The sequence below is a fragment of the Panulirus ornatus genome, chromosome 10 (assembly GCF_036320965.1).
Source record: "Panulirus ornatus isolate Po-2019 chromosome 10, ASM3632096v1, whole genome shotgun sequence".
NCBI classification, from domain to species: Eukaryota; Metazoa; Arthropoda; class Malacostraca; order Decapoda; family Palinuridae; genus Panulirus; species Panulirus ornatus.
The window spans coordinates 44,742,381-44,759,518 of record NC_092233.1 but is presented as its reverse complement, the minus strand read 5'-3'; the positions used below and the strand labels follow the sequence as shown (position 1 = coordinate 44,759,518).

The following is a 17,138-nucleotide window of genomic DNA, read 5'->3' as shown; positions in this document are numbered from 1 at the left end:
GTACATACGTTATATAACCTTACCAACCAGTCAACAATACAGTCACCCCCTTTTTTAATAAATTCCACTGCAATACCATCGAAACCCGCTGCCTTGCCGGCTTTCATCTTCCGCAAAGCTTTTACTACCTCCTCTCTGTTCACCAAATCATTTTCCCTAACCCTCTCACTTTGCACACCACCACGACCAAAACACCCTATATCTGCCACTCTATCATCAAACACATTCAACAAACCTTCAAAATCCTCACTCCATCTCCTTCTCGTATCACCACTACTTGTTATCACCTCATTAGCCCCCTTCACTGAGGTTCCCATTTGTTCCCTTGTCTTACGCACTTCATTTACCTCCTTCCAAAACATCTTTTTATTCTCTCCAAAATTTAATGATGCTCTCTCAATGCCAACTCTCATTTGCCCTCTTTTTCACCTTTTGCACCTTTTCTTGACCTCCTGCCTCTTTCTTTTATACATCTCCCACTCATTTGCATTATTTCCTTGCAAAAATCGTCCAAATGCCTTTCTCTTCTCTTTCACAAACTATCTTAATTCTTCATCCCACCACTCACTACCTTTTCTAATCTGCCCACCTCCCATGCTTTTCATCCCAGAATCATCTTTTGCACAAGCCATCACTGCTTCCCTAAATACATCCCATTCCTCCCCCACTCTCCTTATGTCCTTTGTTCTCACCTTTTTTCATTCTGTACTCAGTCTACCCTGGTATTTCCTCACACAGGTGTCCTTCCCAAGCTCACTTACTCTCACCATCCTCTTCACCCCAAAATTCTCTTTTCTTTTCTGAAAACCTATATAAATCTTCATGTTCGCCTCCACAAGATAATGATCAGACATCCCTCTAGTTGCACCTCTCAACACATTTACATCCAAAAGTCTCTCTTTCACACGCCTGTCAGTTAACACGTAATCCAATAACACTCTCTGGCCTTCTCTCGTACTTACATACATATACTTATTTATATCTCTCTTTTTAAACCAGGTATTCCCAATCACCAGTCCTTTTTCAGCACATAGATCTACAAGCTCTTCACCATTTCCATTTACAACACTGAACACCCCATGTACACCAATTATTCCCTCAACTGCCACATTACTCACCTTTGCATTCAAATTACCCATCACTATAACCCAGTCTCGTACATGAAAACTACTAACACACTCACTCAGCTGCTCCCAAAACACTTGCCTCTCATGATGTTTCTTCTCATGCCTAGGTGCATATGCACCAATAATCACTCGTCTCTCTCCATCCACTTTCAGTTTTACCCATATCAATCTAGAGTTTACTTTCTTACACTCTATGACATACTCCCACCACTCCTGTTTCAGGAGTAATGCTACTCCTTTCCTTGCTCTTGTCCTCTCACTAACTCCTGACTTTACTCCCAAGATATTCCTAAACCACTCTTTCCCTTTACCCTTGAGCTTCGTTCCACCCAGCGCCAGAACATTCAGGTTCCTTTCCTCAAACATACTAATTATCTTAGTCTGTTTTATTTCTACTGGAGTGTATATCTCAAGTAAAGAATAAAGTATTTCTTGCATCCAGAATTCTACAACTAGCATGTATGTTTTAGATAGATGATTAACCAAAATTGAAAATATTAGAAAAGGATTGCTTATAGGGTTTCTTATAGTTAGCAGCTAGTAAAATCAGCGACCATTATTTTGAAGTTCATTTTCCTGCTAGTGATGAACTATTGTTTTGTCTAGAATCCAGCAGATTCAGCTTTTGGGTCGAGATCTGCGTGGTGAAGAACATGATAGATTGTGGCGTCAACTAGAGGCTGAGATTCATCTACATCGCCATAAGACTGTGGTGCGCGCTTGTCGAAGTCGTTTCACTCTTAATGCACAGGTACTGCAACTGTATATGGAGTGTATAAAATTAGTTTTCTCTGCAGCTTTCAGTGAGGAAATAAGGATAAATCCTGATCTGGAGCCATTGTTCATGTGATAGATATTGACACATTTCATCTTCATCTAGACAAGCATATTATCATTACACCTTCAGCTAGACAAGCATGTTTTACATCATTGACTATACCATAGTGTCCTGTTTTGATATAAATGGAAAAAAGTTTAATCTTTTTGTGCATATGAGTTGAGAATTGTAATTTCTTAATGACAAAGGCTCCTGTCATAGGTATAAGTTCATATCAAACCTTGACTATATACAAGGCAGAAGAAGAAAACAGGAAAAGTAGATTATAATACTTCAAAATTATTGATGGATTGAAGGAAGTATTCATTAATGGTACCATATAAAGGCTTAACAGGGAAAGCAATAGGAAATGGGAAAATTTTAGATATTTGAGTATTATCATAAATAGGAAATTAGATTTTAGAGAGCATATTGAACAGATGGCGCTATAAAATCTTCTGATGAATGGTGTGATTTGAGGACTTTCTCTGCAAGAGATTGATACTTACTGATGAAAATTTTGATGTATATGTAAGAAGCAAAATTGAATACTGCTGTGTTGTGTGGTCACCGAGGAGAAAATTAGTTTTAAGCATAGAGAGAATTTAGGAGCACTTCATGAGAAAAGTTGACGGGATGGAAAGAACCTTGATTATGTAGCCTAGAAAGAACTGAAAGATGTATGTTAATTTATACATGGCAACAAATTGGAGGTATGAAAAGAGTCGTGTTAAACGTGAAAACCTCTCAGTAGGGAAGATACATAGTTAAGTATTCAAGAATACTATAGTACATACTGAGAATAAATCAAACAAAAATCTTTGACTGCCCAACCAGGATATCAGAATGATCATTCGGTGTAGGAGAAATGGGAAGCATGCATTGAACAATTACAGAAATATTTACAAGAAAACTTGACATATGGTTGAAATCAGTTCCAGATGAACTAAGAATCAATTTTTATGAAATGCAGGTGGTAGCTGAAAAGAATATTCGTATACATCAAGCAAATTTTATCCAAGGCTATAGCCTTGGATTTTTCTTGATATTTTTGAAAAAATAGATTTTCCTCAAAATTTCAACACACGTGCTTTTACCCTTGCTGAATAAGAATCTGTGGTCAAAACCTTAAAATTCGTGCAATTAGTGGAGTGATTAGCATACTAATATAATTATAATTCATATTAAGTATGTAATTAAGCGCTTAGTTTTATGAAATGCAGTCTTTTGACTCGATATCCTTAATCAGCATAGAGAATTGCACTGATACCCAGATTTTCATTAAAATTTGAACAAGTTGAAAATCTGAGCCAAATTTTATCCAAGGCTATAGCCTTGGATTTTTCTTGATTTTTTCAAAAAATATATTTTCCTCAAATTGTCAACATAGATGGTTTTACCTCTACTGAATAAGAATCTGTGGTCAAAACCTTAAAATTCGCATATAAACAGTCGACTGATTAGCATATTAATATATTTATAATTAATATCATGTAATATCATGTATTAATATCATATATGGTTGCGAGGCGTGGGCTATGGATAGAGTTGTGCGCAGGAGGATGGATGTGCTGGAGATGAGATGTTTGAGGACAGTGTGTGGTGTGAGGTGGTTTGATCGAGTGAGTAACGTAAGGGTAAGAGAGATGTGTGGAAATAAAAAGAGCGTGGTTGAGAGAGCAGAAGAGGGTGTTTTGAAATGGTTTGGGCACATGGAGAGAATGAGTGAGGAAAGATTGACCAAGAGGATATATGTGTCGGAGGTGGAGGGAACGAGGAGAAGAGGGAGACCAAATTGGAGGTGGAAAGATGGAGTGAAAAAGATTTTGTGTGATCGGGGCCTGAACATGCAGGAGGGTGTAAGGAGGGCAAGGAATAGAGTGAATTGGAGCGATGTGGTATAGAGGGGTTGACGTGCTGTCAGTGGAGTGAATCAAGGCATGTGAAGCGTCTGGGGTAAACCATGGAAAGCTGTGTAGGTATGTATATTTGCGTGTGTGGACGTGTGTATGTACATGTGTATGGGGGGGGGGGGGGTTGGGCCATTTCTTTCGTCTGTTTCCTTGCGCTACCTCGCAAACGCGGGAGACAGCGACAAAGTATAAAAGAAAAAAAAGATCAAGCAAAATGTAGATCTAGATCTTTTTCACTCCATCCTTCCGCCTCCAATTTGGTCTCCCACTTCTCCTCATTCCCTCCACCTCTGACACATATATTCTCTTTGTCAGTCTTTCCTCACTCATTCTCTCCATGTGACCAAACTATTTCAATACACCCTCTTTTGCTCTCTTATCCACACTCTTTTTATTACCACACATCTCTCTTGCCCTTTCATTACTTACTCGATCAAACCACCTCACACCACATATTGTCCTCAAGCATCTCATTTCCAACACATCCACCTTCCTCTGCACAACCCTATCTATAGCCCATACCTCACAACCATATAACATTGTTGGAACCACTATTCCTTCAAAATACCCATTTTTGCTCTCCAAGATAACGTTCTCACCTCCTACACATTCTACAAGGCTCCCAGAACCTTCACCATCTCCCCCACCCTGTGACTCACTTTCACTTCCATGGTTCCATCCACTGCCAAATACACTCCCAGATATCTAAAAAACATTTCACTTCCTCCAGTTTTTCTCCATTCAAACTTACCTCCCAAGTTACTTGTCCCTCTACCCTACTGCACCTAATAACCTTGCTCTTATTCACATATACTCTCAGCTTTCTTCTTTCACACACTTTACCAGACTCAGTCGCCAACTTCTGAAGTTTCTTACCCGAATCAGCCACCAGTGCTGTATCATCAGCGAACAACAACTGACTCACTTCCCAAGCCCTCTCACCCAAAACAGATTACATACTTACCCCTCTCCCTAAAACTCTTGCATTCACCTCCCTAAAACCCATCCATAAACAAATCAAACAATCATGGAGACATCACACACCCCTGCAGCAAACTGACATTAACTGGGAACCAATCACTTTCCTCTCTTCCTACTCATACACATGCCTTACATCCTCGATAAAAACTTTTCACTGCTTCTGGCAACTTACCTCCCACACCACATACTCTTAATATCTTCCACAGAGCATCTCTTCCAACTCTATCATATACCTTCTCCAGATCCATAAATACTACATACAAATCCATGTTTTTTTAAGTAATTCTCACATACATTCTTCAAAGCAAACACCTGATCCACACATCCTCTACCAATTCTGAAACCACACTGCTCTTCCCCAATCTGATGCTCTGTACATGCCTTCACACTCTCAATTAATACCCTCCCATATAATTTCCCATGACTCATGGTGAGGTGCCTGAGGATTGGCGGAATGCGTGCATAGTGCCATTGTACAAAGGCAAAGGGGATAAGAGTGAGTGCTCAAATTACAGAGGTATAAGTTTGTTGAGTATTCCTGGTAAACTATATGGGAGGGTATTGATTGAGAGGGTGAAGGCATGTACAGAGCATCAGATTGGGGAAGAGCAGTGCGGTTTCAGAAGTGGTAGAGGATGTGTGGATCAGGTGTTTGCCTTGAAGAATGTATGTGAGAAATACTTAGAAAAGCAAATGGATTTGTATGTAGCATTTATGGATCTGGAGAAGGCATATGATAGAGTTGATAGAGATGCTCTGTGGAAGGTATTAAGAATATATGGTGTGGGAGGCAAGTTGTTAGAAGCAGTGAAAAGTTTTTATCGAGGATGTAAGGCATGTGTACGTGTAGGAAGAGAGGAAAGTGATTGGTTCTCAGTGAATGTAGGTTTGCGGCAGGGGTGTGTGATGTCTCCATGGTTGTTTAATTTGTTTATGGATGGGGTTGTTAGGGAGGTAAATGCAAGAGTCCTGGAAAGAGGGGCAAGTATGAAGTCTGTTGGGGATGAGAGAGCTTGGGAAGTGAGTCAGTTGTTGTTCGCTGATGATACAGCGCTGGTGGCTGATTCATGTGAGAAACTGCAGAAGCTGGTGACTGAGTTTGGTAAAGTGTGTGGAAGAAGAAAGTTAAGAGTAAATGTGAATAAGAGCAAGGTTATTAGGTACAGTAGGGTTGAGGGTCAAGTCAATTGGGAGGTGAGTTTGAATGGAGAAAAACTGGAGGAAGTGAAGTGTTTTAGATATCTGGGAGTGGATCTGTCAGCGGATGGAACCATGGAAGCGGAAGTGGATCATAGGGTGGGGGAGGGGGCGAAAATTTTGGGAGCCTTGAAAAATGTGTGGAAGTCGAGAACATTATCTCGGAAAGCAAAAATGGGTATGTTTGAAGGAATAGTGGTTCCAACAATGTTGTATGGTTGCGAGGCGTGGGCTATGGATAGAGTTGTGCGCAGGAGGATGGATGTGCTGGAAATGAGATGTTTGAGGACAATGTGTGGTGTGAGGTGGTTTGATCGAGTAAGTAACGTAAGGGTAAGAGAGATGTGTGGAAATAAAAAGAGCGTGGTTGAGAGAGCAGAAGAGGGTGTTTTGAAATGGTTTGGGCACATGGAGAGAATGAGTGAGGAAAGATTGACCAAGAGGATATATGTGTCGGAGGTGGAGGGAACGAGGAGAAGAGGGAGACCAAATTGGAGGTGGAAAGATGGAGTGAAAAAGATTTTGTGTGATCGGGGCCTGAACATGCAGGAGGGTGAAAGGAGGGCAAGGAATAGAGTGAATTGGAGCGATGTGGTATACAGGGGTTGACGTGCTGTCAGTGGATTGAATCAAGGCATGTGAAGCGTCTGGGGTAAACCATGGAAAGCTGTGTAGGTATGTATATTTGCGTGTGTGGACGTGTGTATGTACGTGTGTATGGGGGTTGGGCCATTTCTTTCGTCTGTTTCCTCGCGCTACCTCGCAAACGCGGGAGACAGCGACAAAGTATAAAAAAAAAAAAAAAAAAAAAAATAATTTCCCAGAAATACTCAGCAAACTTATACCTCTGTAATTTGGACACACCTTTATCCCCTTTGCCTTTTTACAATGGCACTATGCATTCATTCCGCCAATCCTCAGGCACTTCACCATGAACCATACATGCATTGAATGTCCTCACCAACCGGTTTACAACACAGTCACTCCGGTTTTTTTTGATAAATGCCACAGCAATACCATCCAAACCCAGTGCCTTGCCGGCTTTCCTCTTCCACAAAGCTTTCACTACCTCTTCTCTGTTTACCAAATCATTCTCCCTGACCTTCTCACTTCGCACACCACCTCGACCAAAACACCCTATAACTGCCACTCTATTGTCATACATATTCAACAAACCTTCAAAATACTCACTCAGTCTCCCTCTCACTTCACTACTACATGATATTACCTCCCCATTTGCCCCCTTCATGGATGTTCCCATTTATCTCTTGTCTTATACATTTTATTTACTTTCTTCCAAAACATCTTTTTATTCTTCCTAAGATTTAATGATACTCTCTCACCCCAACTCTCATTTGCCGTCTTTTTCACCTCTTGCACCTTTCTCTTGACCTCTTGCCTCTTTCTTTTGTACATCTCCCAGTCACTTGCACTATTTCCCTGCAAAAATCATCCAAATGCCTCTCTTTTCTCTTTCACTAACAATCTTACTTGTTCATCCCACCACTCACTACCCTCTCTAATCTGCCCACCTCCCACCTTTCACATGCCATAAGCATCTTTTGCACAAGCCATCACTGCTTCCCTAAATACATCCCATTCCTCCCCCACTCCCCTTACGTCATTTGCTCTCACCTCTTTCTATTCTGCACTCAATCTCTCCTGGTACTTCCTCACAGAAGTCCCCTTCCCAAGCTCACTTACTCTCACTACTCTCTTCACCCCCACATTCTCTCTTCTTTTCTGAAAACCTCTACATATCTTCACCTTCACAAGATAATGATCAGACATCACTCCAGTTGCCCCTCTCAGCACATTTACATCCAAAAGTCCCTCTTTTATGTGCCTAACAATTAACACTTAATCCAGTAATGCTCTCTTGCCATCTTTCCTACTTACATACGTATATATGTGTATATCTCTCTTTTTAAACCAGGTATTCCCAATCAACAGTCCTTTTTCAACACACAGATCTACAAGCTCTTTACCATTTCCATTTACAACACTGAACATCCCATATACGCCACTTATACCCTCAACCGCCACATTACTCTATATGTGGAAACAAATTCAGTGCATAAAAGAATATGTGTTAAACTTGAAAGCCTCACAACAGGGAAGATACAGAGTTATTAAGTCACCAAGAATACTGTAGAACATACCAAAAATGAGTAATTATGTAAGACATGTGATGAGTGCAAAGGTGCTAGCCTAGGCATCTTGGCTAAATAATGCTGTCTGTCTGTCTGTCTGGCTAAATCATGCTGTCTGTCTGTCTGTCTGTCTGTCTGTCTCAAATCTATCTTGTATGAGATTAAGCCAAGTGATTACTAAACAGATACCAAAGGAAAAGAAAAGAACATAATGGAAAATACCTAGGGACAGAAAACTGTGGATGAATAGAAGAAAGCCATGGAAAAAGAAGAGGATAACCATGAAAGTACCAAGAATAGAAGAGAATTAGTTGAAAAAATATGGAATGTGTTTGGAGAAATATTGAAATCTACAAAAGAGAATGAAGATTGAGTGAAGAAGTCATACAAAACATGGGAAGGAATCTAAAGTTACTATTTAATACCTAAACAAAGCTACAAACAAGAAAAGAGAGATTGGACCATTTGAGTTAGGAGATAGATATGAAATTAACTACATGAAACTATGTGGGATGTTTAATGAACTTCATGAATCAATATTCAGCTCAGAATGTCGAGAGATATTGGAAGATGAACTTTTTAACCAATTGAAGTATTGGAATATGATTAAAGCAACCAAGCAACTCCAGGACCAGATGGAAACACAGCCATGTTCCTCAAAAAGATAAAAACAGTAATAGCAAAACCATTGATGGTATTATTGAGGCAAAGTCTGGATGAGAGCAAAATGGTAAAAACTTACATTTTGGCATATGGAACACAGACACACAAAGGAGGATCAGAGCTAATACCTAAACAGTGCACACCAGTTAGTTTGACTTCACCTGTTGAAAGAGTGATAACAGGACATATACCTTCTGATCAACAATAGTTTATATGGATTCGTATCAGGGAAAAGTATGCAAAACCAGTTACAATATGAAAGTATGATCCAAGGATCTTACAAAGTGCTTCTGAATTCTCTCTTGCATGTTTATTTCTGTTTATTGGTGACCATACAACACAGCAGCGTTCAGTTTTGCTTGTTTCACATACATTAAACTTCTTCATCAATATGTTTCCATTTCTTGTAGAGAAAGTTCTCAAAATCTTTTAGGGAATTTCACTTCTGGTTATGGTATTTCTTCACCTGTGCTTCAATGTGGTTGGCTCTTACCTTTCTAAGAAGAAAACCCAAATTCTCTCCTGAAAGCAAGATGTGGGTGCATATGAGATTTATATGAACAGTTGGTGCTCCAAGTGCATGAGCAGGTGGCTGCTTCCTCTAATACCTCATCAGTGCCTCACCTCATAAAGGAGATCAGGATCCTGTGGAGCTTGAATATTTCATGAACCTTGCCAGTTCCATCTCTGCAGACAGTAATCAAGGCCGAAGGATAAATGACAGAGTACTAAATTGTAAGTGTAACATGACCTTTGAAGATATATAGGAGGTGCACAAGGCTTTTTGTGGACACTGTATGATAATATATGTATGGAAACAAGTGAAGGTTTTAAAAAAATGTGTTAAACCTGAAAGACTCTCACCAGGGAAGAGACAGAATTATTAGGTCTTCAGGAGTACCATGGGACATACTAAAAATAAATCAGACAGAAATATATGACAGCCTAATCAGGAAGCTAGATCAAATATTCAGTGTACTACTTGGGGAAATAAGAAACATGCTTAGAATAGCTACAGAAACTTTTAAAAGAAAACTTAACATAAGTTGGGAAGGAGACTTGTGTGAGGAAGTACCAGGAGAGACTGAGTACAGAATGGAAAAAGGTGAGAACAAAGGAGGTAAGGGGAGTGGGGGAGGAATGGGAGGTATTTAGGGAATCAGTGATGGCTTGCGCAAAAGATGTTTGTGGCATGAGAAGCATGTGAGGTGGGTTGATTAGAAAGGGTAGTGAGTGGTGGGATGAAGAAGTAAGATTATTAGTGAAAGAGAAGAGAGAGGCATTTGGACGATTGTTGCAGGGAAAAAATGAGTGGGAGATGTGTAAAAGAAAAACAGGAGGTCAAGAGAAAGGTGCAAGAGGTGAAAAAGAGGGCGAATGAGAGTTGGGGTGAGAGAGTATCATTAAATTTTAGGGAGAATAAAAAGATGTTCTGGAAGGAGGTAAATAAAGTGCGTAAGACAAGGGAGCAAATGGGAACTTCAGTGAAGGGGGCTAATGGGGAGGTGGTAACAAGTAGTGGTGATGTGAGAAGGAGATGGAGTGAGTATTTTGAAGGTTTATTGAATGTGTTTGATGATAGAGTGGCAGATATAGGGTGTTTTGGACGAGGTGTTGTGCAAAGTGAAAGGGTTAGGGAAAATGATTTAGTAAACAGAGAAGAGGTAGTAAAAGCTTTGCGGAAGATGAAAGCCGGCAAGGCAGCAGGTTTGAATGGTATTGCAGTGGAATTTATTGAAAAAGGGGGTGACTGTATTGTTAACTGGTTGGTAAGGTTATTTAATGTATGTATGACTCATGGTGAGGTGCCTGAGGATTGGCGGAATGCATGCATAGTGCCATTGTACAAAGGCAAAGGGGATAAGAGTGAGTGCTCAAATTACAGAGGTATAAGTTTGTTGAGTATTCCTGGCAAATTATATGGGAGGGTATTGATAGAGAGGGTGAAGGCATGTACAGAACATCAGATTGGGGAAGAGCAGTGTGGTTTCAGAAGTGGTAGAGGATGTGTGGATCAGGTGTTTGCTTTGAAGAATGTATGTGAGAAATACTTAGAAAAGCAAATGGATTTGTATGTAGCATTTATGGATCTGGAGAAGGCATATGATAGAGTTGATAGAGATGCTCTGTGGAAGGTACTAAGAATATGTGGTGTGGGGGGCAAGTTGTTAGAAGCAGTGAAAAGTTTTTATCGAGGATGTAAGGCATGTGTACGTGTAGGAAGAGAGGAAAGTGATTGGTTCTCAGTGAATGTAGGTTTGCGGCAGGGGTGTGTGATGTCTCCATGGTTGTTTTAATTTGTTTATGGATGGAGTTGTTAGGAAGGTGAATGCAAGAGTTTTGGAAAGAGGGGCAAGTATGAAGTCTGTTGTGGATGAGAGAGCTTGGGAAGTGAGTCAGTTGTTGTTCGCTGATGATACAGCGCTTGTGGCTGATTCATGTGAGAAACTGCAGAAGCTGGTGACTGAGTTTGGTAAAGTGTGTGAAAGAAGAAAGTTAAGAGTAAATGTGAATAAGAGCAAGGTTATTAGGTACAGTAGGGTTGAGGGTCAAGTCAATTGGGAGGTAAGTTTGAATGGAGAAAAACTGGAGGAAGTAAAGTGTTTTAGATGTCTGGGAGTGGATCTAGCAGTGGATGGAACCATGGAAGCGAAAGTGAATCATAGGATGGGGGAGGGGGCGAAAATCCTGGGAGCCTTGAAGAATGTGTAGAAGTCGAGAACAATATCTCGGAAAGCAAAAATGGGTATGTTTGAAGGAATAGTGGTTCCAACAATGTTGTATGGTTGCGAGGCGTGGGCTATGGATAGAGTTGTGCGCAGGAGGGTGGATGTGCTGGAAATGAGATGTTTGAGGACAATATGTGGTGTGAGGTGGTTTGATCAAGTAATGTAAGGGTAAGAGAGATGTGTGGAAATAAAAAGAGCATGGTTGAGAGAGCAGAAGAGGGTGTTTTGAAATGGTTTGGGCACTTGGAGAGAATGAGTGAGGAAAGATTGACCAAGAGGATATATGTGTCGGAGGTGGAGGGAACGAGGAGAAGTGGGAGACCAAATTGGAGGTGGAAAGATGGAGTGAAAAAGATTTTGAGTGATCGGGGCCTGAACATTCAGGAGGGTAAAAGGCAGGCAAGGAATAGAGTGAATTGGAAGGATGTGGTATACTGGTGTCGATATGCTGTCAGTGGATTGTATCAGGGCATGTGAAGCATCTGGGGTAAACCATGGAAAGTTCTGTGGTGCCTGGATGTGGAAAGGGAGCTGTGGTTTTGGGCATTATTACATGACAGCTAGAGATTGAGTGTGAACGAATGGCTCCTTTGTTGTCTTTTCCTAGCGCTACCTTGCTCACAGGAGGGGGGAGGGGGATGGTATTCCATGTGTGGCGAGGTGGCAATGGTAATGAATAAAGGCAGACAGTGTGAATTGTGTGCACGTGTATATATGTATGTGTCTGTGTGTGTGTATATATATGTGTACATTGAGATGTATGTGTTTGTATATTTGCGTATGTGGACGTGTATGTATATACATGTTTGGGGGTGGGTTGGGCCATTTCTTTCATCTGTTTCCTTGCGCTACCTCGCAAACGCGGGAGACAGTGACAAAGCAAAATAATAATAATAATCATTGAAATCAATCCCGGATGAACCAAGAATTAATGATTACGTAAAGCAGGTTGCAGTTGAGAAGAATGCAAATTAAATTTATGGATTTCACTCCATGCTCTAAATTACTTATTCTTTGTGTACTCTTTTCCTCATTTATGGGATTCTAATATTCTCTTTTAGGCATTGCTTATTTCATTTTTGAGGTCATCTTTTCAAGTTCATCTCTTCTTTCTGTGTATCATGATTTTTCTTTCATTTTCATCTATTCATCAGCTGTTTTCTTCTTGCAGTACTTTTCACTATATGTTGTTACATTTTCATTTATATGGTATTATTCTTTTACATTTTTTTATATATTCTAGTTGATGATATTTGTAGTTGCTTTTGTACTGGTGTCTTTGGGAATTTCTCTCCATTTTTATATGCTTTCATGATGTTAGTTTCAGCCCAGTTTGTTCTGAATAGAAATTTAGATTGTCCTGATGGTAGCATTCTGTCTATTTCATTCGTGTTTTATTAATATCTGCCTTATGATTAGCAGCTACTTCAGTGATGTCCTCATCTAGGATGATAGTTTTGTTAACATCATTGCTGCTTATTAGCATCAGGTTGTTAGTAAATAGCAAGTCAGTGGTGTTGTTGTTTCTTTGGGTTTAAAGTGTGTAACATTTATCATATTAAGATTTTCATATATTGACATTAAGATTTTCAGCTGCTTCCAGTGGTCTTATAACACATTGTGCGTGATTTGAGTTTAGATTTGCATCCATAATATTTCCTGCCTTTTTTTTCAGTTTACAAAATTGAAATTGCTTGAATAGAATATTGTTATTTCAGGTTTTTGGAAATTATTCAAAAGCTTCATCAGTTCCACTAGTACTTCAGTAAACACATTTGTCTTTGTTTTAGTTATCTGTATGACATTACGTTAATTGTATTTGGAGCAGTTATACCAGCTGTGATTCATTCACATTTCTTGTGACTTAATTTCATTAACTGCTTTTCCTTAAAGTTCCAGTTCACATAAATTGCTACACCCCCTTTCTGGCTTTCTCTCTGCTCCTAAGGTCTTGTAACTTGCACAGCTTGCCTCATTCTAGATTCTCTAATTCATCCTTGATTTCATCATGTTGATAAGTAATATATTATTATCTTTTATATACTTAGTAAGGTGATTAGTTTTAATCCTTAAATTCCTGGTCATTAGACTTTGAAGATTTAGATAAAACATTTTGCATGGTACTATCTTTCCTTCGTTTGTGCTGCTCTCATCTTCAGTCACGCTGCATTCTTGTCTTTACTGTTTTAGAAGCTTTGCTTTGTTAGGTTTCTCATCAGTTTCACCAGTACCTCTGCTAGATAATGGGTTATGCTTGTTCCTATTTCTGCTCCTCCTCTACTCTTGACCTAACCTTTCAGTTTTTCTGTGTATAGCATTTATCAGCAGTTTTGATGAAGGAGAATGAGTACTAGCAATGAGTGATTTTAATGTGAAGGTGAGTAATGTGGCAGTTGAGAATATAATTAGGGGGCATGGGGGTATTCAGCATTGTGAATGGAAATGGTGAACAGCTTGTGAAGTTGTGTGCAGAAAAAGGACTGGTGATTCGGCATACCTAGTTTAAAATGAGGGACATACATAAGGATAGGTTTGTGAGAAGGAAAGATGGTCAGTTAGCATTATTGGATCAAATGCTAATTGATAAGCATGCAAAAGAGAGACTCTTGGTTGTGAATATGTTGAAAGGGGCAGCTGGTGTGATATTAATCAATACCTTTTGGAGGTGATGGTGAAGATTCGTAAAAGTTTTCAATCAAGAGGAAATATTATGAGTGTGAAGAGAGTTGTGAAAGTAAGTGAGCTTAGAAAAGAGATGTGTGAAAAAATGCTTGCTGAGATTGAGTGTAGAATGGAGAAAGTGAAAGTAAATGAAGCTTAGGGAGTGGGTGAGGAATAGAGGTATTAAGGGAAGCAGTGCTGGCATGTGTACAAGATGCATGTGGCATGTGTATGATAGGAGGTAGGCAGGTTAGAAAGGGTGGTGAGTGGTGGGATGACGAAGTAAAGTTGCAAGTGAAAGAGAAAAGAGCGATATATGGGTGGTACTACAGGGAAGGAGTGCAAATGATTGGAAGATTTACAAGAGAAAGTAGTAGGTCAAAAGGAAGGTGCAGGGATTGAAAAAGAGAGCAAGTGAGAGTTGAAGTAAGCAAGTATCAGTAAATTTCAGGAAGTATGAGGTGATGTTTTGGGATGTTATAACTGTGTGTAAATCAAGAGAACAAATGGGAACATTTGTGAAATGGGGCAAATAGGGAAGTGGTGATAGGTAGTGATGAAGTAAGGAGGAAATGGAGTGAATATTTTGAAGGACTGTTGAGTGTATATGATGATTGGATGGCACGTCAGTAGTAACCCCAACCCTTTTCAAGAATGTTCTGTTAAAAGATTTTTCTGTACATCAAAAAGTATCCCTTCCCCCAAATACCTGTTAGAAAATCAGATTTTCTTTGCCATACTTGTTCAGTGTCAGCCACTTTCAGAAAGTCAAAGATCACAATCCATCCATCCATTTCTCTTGTCTGAAACAGAGCCCAGTCTCTTTTAGAGGTTTAAGAGATTTGTCAAGCAAGATACCCCTTTCCTTGAACCCATGTCTCTCACTTAGGTCATTGCTCCTGTACAAGTATTGATATGTTTGCTTTGTGTTTATTATTTACCAGTGTTTTATAGACTGCTGGCAGGTACAGGCCCTCTAGGCCTTGCATACTCACTCCTGCAGATAGCTGGAGGGGGATCAATGACCAGGTGGTCATTAAGCTGTGGATTCAACTTACAGTGAACAGATGCTCTGATAGCAACAAATTCTTCTTGTATCGGAAAATGGCATTTTGGTATTGTTCATTGATAAAACCACTGAACCTTACCATTTTTAAACTTTGTACCTCCCATGTTGCCATCACATCCTACCTGCTCAAAAGTATCATATTTTACCAAAAATATATCACTCAAGCACCAGCAGCCAGCAGTTTCCATCCTTCCAAGGAGAAGGATGAATTATGATCATTGGAAACTATGCATAGGGTTAGTCATTCTGTGCCTCTCAATTTCCTCAGCTTCTGCCCCGACAGAAGACGTAGAGGTCCAACTTTTTATGATTCATATGATGTAGTAAATTTGCTGAGAGGGGCAACTGGAGGGATGTCTGATCATTATCTTGTGGAGGCGAAGGTGAAGATTTGTAGAGGTTTTCAGAAAAGAAGAGAGAATGTTGGGGTGAAGAGAGTGGTGAGAGTAAGTGAGCTTAGAAAGGAGACTTGTGTGAGGAGGTACTGGGAGGGATTGAGTGCAGAATGGAAAAAGATGAGAGCAAATGATGTAAGGGAAGTGAGGGAGGAATGGGGTGTATTTAGGGAAGTAGTGATGGCTTGTGCAAAAGATGCTTGTGGCATGAGAAAAGTGGGAGGTGGGCAGATTAGAAAGGGTAGTGAGTGGTGGGATGAAGAAGTAAGATTGTTAGTGAAAGAGAAGAGAGAGGCATTTTGACGAGTTTTAAAAGGAAATAGTGCAAATGAGTGGGAGATGTATAAAAGAAAGAGGCGAAAGTTCACGAGAAAGGTGCAAGAGGTGAAAAAGAGGGCAAATGAGAGTTGAGGTGAGAGAGTATCATTAAATTTAAGGGAGAGTATGAAGATGTTTTGGAAGGAGGTAAATAAAGTGTGTAAGACAAGAGAACAAATGGGAACATCAGTGAAGGGGGCTAATGGGGAGGTGATAACAAGTAGTGGTGAAGTGAGGAAATGGAGTGAGCATTTTGAAGGCTTGTTGAATGTGTTAGATGATAGAGTGGCAGATATAGAGTGTTTTGGTCGAGATGGTGTGCGAAGTGAGGGGGTCAGGGAGAATGGTTTGGTAAACAGAGAAGAGGTAGTGAAAGCTTTGCGGAAGATGAAAGCTGGCAAGGCGGCAGGTTTGGATGGTATTGCAGTGGAATTTATTAAAAAACAGGGTGACTTTGTTGTTGACTGCTTGTGAGGATATTTAATGTATGTATGACTCATGGTGAAGCGCCTGAGGATTGGTGGAATGCATGCATAGTGAATGTACAAAGGCAAAGGGGATAAAGGTGAGTGTTCAAATTACTGAGGTATATGTTTGTTGAGTATTCCTAGGTGATTTTAAGGGAGGGTATTGAGTGAGAGGGTGAAAGCATGTACAAGGCATCAGATTCGGAAGAGCAGTGTGGTTTCAGAAGTGGTAGAGGCTGTGTGGATCATGTGTTTGCTTTGAAGAATGAATGTGCGAAATACTTACAAAAAGAGATGGATTTGTATGTAGCATTTATGGATCTGGAGAAGGCTTTGTGGAAGGTATCAAAAGTAAATGGTGTGGGAGGTAAGTTGCTAGAAGCAGTGAAAAGTTTTATCGAGGATGTATGGCATGTGTACGAGTAGGAAGAAAGTGATTGGTTCTCAGTGAATGTCTGTTTGCGGCAGGGGTGCGTGATGTCTCTATGGCTGTTTAATTTGTTTATGGATGGGGTTGTTAGGGAGGTGAATGCAAGAGTTTTGGAGAGAGGGGTAATTATGCAGTCTGTTGTGGATGAAAGGCCTTGGGAAGTGAGTCAGTTGTTGTTCGCTGATGATACAGCGCTGGTGGCTGATTCAGGTGAGAAA

At 40.1% G+C, this 17,138-nt stretch overlaps 1 protein-coding gene across 1 annotated transcript in view; it reads left to right on the top strand.

The window, feature by feature from the left end:
- LOC139750632 (Golgi-associated PDZ and coiled-coil motif-containing protein-like) overlaps window positions 1–17,138 on the top strand; it is a 544,937-nt gene that overhangs the window by 120,994 nt on the left and 406,805 nt on the right. The window contains exon 5 of the mRNA XM_071665307.1: window positions 1,734–1,878. Within this exon, the coding sequence (XP_071521408.1) occupies window positions 1,734–1,878 (145 nt within the window). The remainder of the gene's footprint in view (window positions 1–1,733; window positions 1,879–17,138) is intronic.